The 3,929-nt window shown below is 49.7% G+C and overlaps 1 protein-coding gene across 1 annotated transcript; it reads right to left on the reverse strand.

Annotated features, from left to right (window-relative positions):
* Positions 1 to 2,456, reverse strand: LOC122372129. Its single transcript, XM_043349010.1, has 2 exons — positions 702 to 2,456; positions 1 to 157 (listed from the first exon to the last, which is right to left on the reverse strand). The coding sequence occupies exons 1-2, from the start codon at positions 2,187 to 2,189 to the stop codon at positions 62 to 64; spliced, it is 1,584 nt and encodes a 527-aa protein (XP_043204945.1). The 5' UTR covers positions 2,190 to 2,456; the 3' UTR covers positions 1 to 61.
* Between the last annotated feature and the right edge of the window lie 1,473 nt (positions 2,457 to 3,929).

The following is a 3,929-nucleotide window of genomic DNA, read 5'->3' on the forward strand; positions in this document are numbered from 1 at the left end:
CGTAGGACCGCCCCTCAGCAGGAGAAGGTCATTTGGGGTCAGCGGCTGCAAGTCTGTTGCATCACCTGAGACGGTGGTGATTGGAGTCGAATTCAGTATTGACTCGACCTCGCACAACAGCGTGCGGAGCGATTCTTCCGTCAGCGTTTGTTCCCGAAGGAGCCCATTCAGAATCTTTCTGATGGAGCGAATTTGTCTCTCCCACACCCCACCGTGTGATGATGCACCAGGTGGGTTGAATATCCACGTGATACCCTCCTTCAGGAGAAATTCGTGGACTTTCTTCTCTTGAAGTCTCTTCAACTCTTCGCGCAATTCTTTCTCGGCCGCCACAAAGTTGGTACCGTTGTCCGACCGTATAAGCGTAGCCTGACCTCTCCGAGCCTGGAAACGCCGCAATGCGTTGATGAATGAACTGGTGTCGAGGCTCTCGCATAGCTCTATGTGTACAGCTCTACTGGAAAGACAGCTGAATAAAACAGCATATCTCTTGAGCTGTTTTCTACCCATTTTCACATAAAATGGACCAAAGAAGTCCGTTCCAACTTGGCTGAACGCACCCATGTGCGCTGTCGTTCTCTCATTTTCCTTTTCAAGTGCTCAGCTCTAAGCAATGCCTGTTGCTTATTGTCTGGAAATGGCGCGTCTTCTTTCAGAGGTAAGGGAATCTCGTAATGTCCATCGATATAGCGTGTTCCCGCTTCGACCGTTTTCAACCACACTCTGTCCTCCACTGACAGTCCCACGTCGGTGGAGCTGCCGTTGTCTTCGAATTCCTTATTATATAGCGAGACGAACTTCTCATGAATATCAGAATCACCTCTGAGTACACTGACTCTGTTTACTCTTGCCGCTCCATGATCTCTGGTGGATCGGAGTTCTCGGGGTCCATACACAGCCCAGCCCAGCTCTGAACGGAACGCAAATGGCTCGCCTTCACCGCCTCTCCTGACCTCAAGTGGACACAAAGCTTCGGGACAGTTTCCGCCAATCATGAGGCCGATCTCAGCGTCTACTTGTGTCAGAGGAATTCCCTCGAGATGCATCCATTTACCGATGTCGGCTGGGGTTGCGATGTCCTCGTGTTTAACTGGTATCCTTTCAAGTGTGTAGGTGGGTGGCAGCTGAACAGCAGTTGAAGAATGAAGGCCTGTAATAGATAAGCCCTCGACTACTTGACATTGTACGGACTGATTTTCAGAAGCAGCAGTCATCATCGTCAGCCTTGTCGCTTTTCCCTTGACGTTCAGCCTTTTAAGCAGAAGATCCGTGCAGAATGTTGCACTTGACCCGAGGTCCAGAAACGCATGAGTGACGACCGATCGTGAGCCGTCAGGTGATCGAACTAACACGGGTATCACTGCCATCATTGTGGACGAGTCTCCGCGAGCACCGGCCGCCACTTCTGCGCCGTCTATTTCCAATCGTCCGTTTCTTACGACGGCTGCCGGCCCTGCACTGCTACCACTGCTTTGCTTGCTTGTAGCAGAAAATTCGGAAGGAGATGCCTGCTTGTCGTTGTGCAGCGGAGTCGGATGGCGACCCTTGCAGATCTTGCAGGACAGCCTTTTTGTGCACACACTGATCTGATGCCGCTGCCGAAGGCACCCGAAGCAAAGTCTTTGTTCAACGATGAACGTTCTTCTCTTTTCATAGGGCTCATGATTCAGCCTCTCACAGGAATCCGTTGAATGCTGCTCGGCACAGTACAGGCACGTCATCACCCGAGGAGATGCGTCCTTATTGACACCTGTTGCAGACACGATATGAGGCTTCTTACCGCTTCCATCTGGCTTGGTCAGCTTCCCGAAGGTGGGATCTGTGATTTTTCTCACTTCTCTGTCAACGAAAACTACGATGTCTTCAAATGTCACCTTTCTGTTTGCTTCTTCCTTTATTTGTATCACTCTATTGCGCCAGCTGTCCTGGCAGTGATAGGGAAGCTTTTCCACTATCTTGCGCATCGTTCTTGGATGGTCGGTCTCTCTCGACCCTGGAGGTATATCTTTCATCACGTTGAGACACGACGTGAGCGCGATGGAGAACTTGTCCAGGCTGTCCACATCACCCGGCTTGATAGAATTCCAATCAGTCAGAATGTCGACAAATGCTGAAGACACCGAATCAGGGTCTCCATATCGCCTGTTGAGCAGGCGCCTGGCCTCCAGATAACCCGACCCATCTGACATATGCGCGCATCCACGTACGATATCAAGAGGCTTCCCGCGCAAATAGGTCTGAAGATAATAAAGCCTCTCGTCGGGATCATCAGTTTTACTGGCGACTCTGGAGTCGAAAGCTCTAACAAAACTGCGATACTTCGTTACATCGCCGTCGAAGACCGGTATCTCCAGCTTAGGCAACTGGCCCTTCTGAAGCTGAGTGAGCAGCACCCTTGAGTAGTCTGCCTGCTGTGACTGCTGAGGCTCTGTATGACCCCTCTGCTCTGTCGCTGCTCCTGCTGCCTCCGAGTCGTATATGCTCCTAGCCTCGTACGTGGTGGGCTCCCGCGATCTCCCAGACGGTCCATCAGAACAGCGACGCTCTTGGGTAGGGTTCCTGAGCCCTGTTTCTGGCTCAGCATTCCCAGAAGTCAGAGACTGAGAGGACGGCTGGTTTTGTCGGTCGGAGAAGGATGTGACTAGTCGTGCCGTGGCCGCCATGCCCTCTGGCTGATCAGCTTCCGCCAGGATCTTCTCTCTTGCCTCCGATTCTGCAAGCTCGGTTCTTATCATTAGTTCCTCTCTACGAAGCCGAAGATTCAGCTCCTCCAATTCGATTTTACGTTTCTCCTGCAGAAACGAGGCTCGTGCCAGCAATGCAGCTCTTTTTGTCGCTTCAATAGCTCGCAGTGAGCGCACTGAGGCGGCAGAGGCGGAAGTGTGACAAGAGACAACTGACTCGCCACACACGGATTGGTCATTCAACGCCGCCTCAGTTATGGAGTCGTTATCTTGTCCGTTGTTGCAATCGGCGTCTTCTCGGTTCCTGCTTGAACCATCGTCCTTTTCATATCTCATAAGCTCTTGCAAACGTCGAACTAGAACGGCCTTCGTGCCCTTAATATTTGCGTGTCTCTCCCTCAGTCGCTCTTTCAACTCACTCACGCTAAGTCTGTCAAGCTTGTCCATTTTGTGACTTCCGCGAGTTGCGTCCGATTAACCAATCAAATGCAGCACCGATTGATCTGCTGTGATGCGTTGAATGCGATCGTCTCTCACGTCAGGCCAGGACGAGACGAGACGTCAGCCGTGAAGCGCGTATGAACTCGCCTTCAGACGTTTTCAATTGGTGCAGTCAATCTGTCACGCAAGTCCACTAAAGCCGTCGTTTCCTTGGAAATACAAGAGCCTTTCACATCTTGCAATCATTCTTAGGCCTCATCTCGCAAGCTATTGCACTGTCTTGCCAACTTAATCTCGCTTACATCCAAATATGTCATTGTTCTTGCATAGTTCTACGCTTTACCTTCTCGTTTGGCTTTAACTTCGCACAAAGCTTTATCTTAAAGCTTTTACTTGAATGCACTGGCTTTAACTAAATGCTTTAGCTTGAGTGCATCAGCTTAAACTTAACTGTGAAAAGTTTTAAATGCAAAGCCTTTAAACTAAATGCAAGCTTCGACTTCGAACAAAGCCTTAACTTTAAGCCTTTACTTTAATCCATCAGCTTTAAGTTAAGTTAAATGCTAAAGCTTTAACTGTAGCCGCCGAGCCGCTGTTCGCTGTAACGGACATTATTTTCGATTCGTTGGGTGAGATGCTTTTGGTGAAATGCGAGACTTCAGCTAATGATTTATTCAAGTCTTAGTTCATCTCTATGTCATGTCATGTCATGTCATGTCATGTCATGTCATGTCATGCCATGTCATGTCATGTCGTTAAAGCTTTATGCATCTTACGGCTCAGTGCTAAATCAATTAGTGTACA

Source organism: Amphibalanus amphitrite, unplaced genomic scaffold (assembly GCF_019059575.1).
Source record: "Amphibalanus amphitrite isolate SeventyFive unplaced genomic scaffold, NRLGWU_Aamphi_draft 001320F_arrow, whole genome shotgun sequence".
Taxonomy (NCBI): Eukaryota; Metazoa; Arthropoda; class Thecostraca; order Balanomorpha; family Balanidae; genus Amphibalanus; species Amphibalanus amphitrite.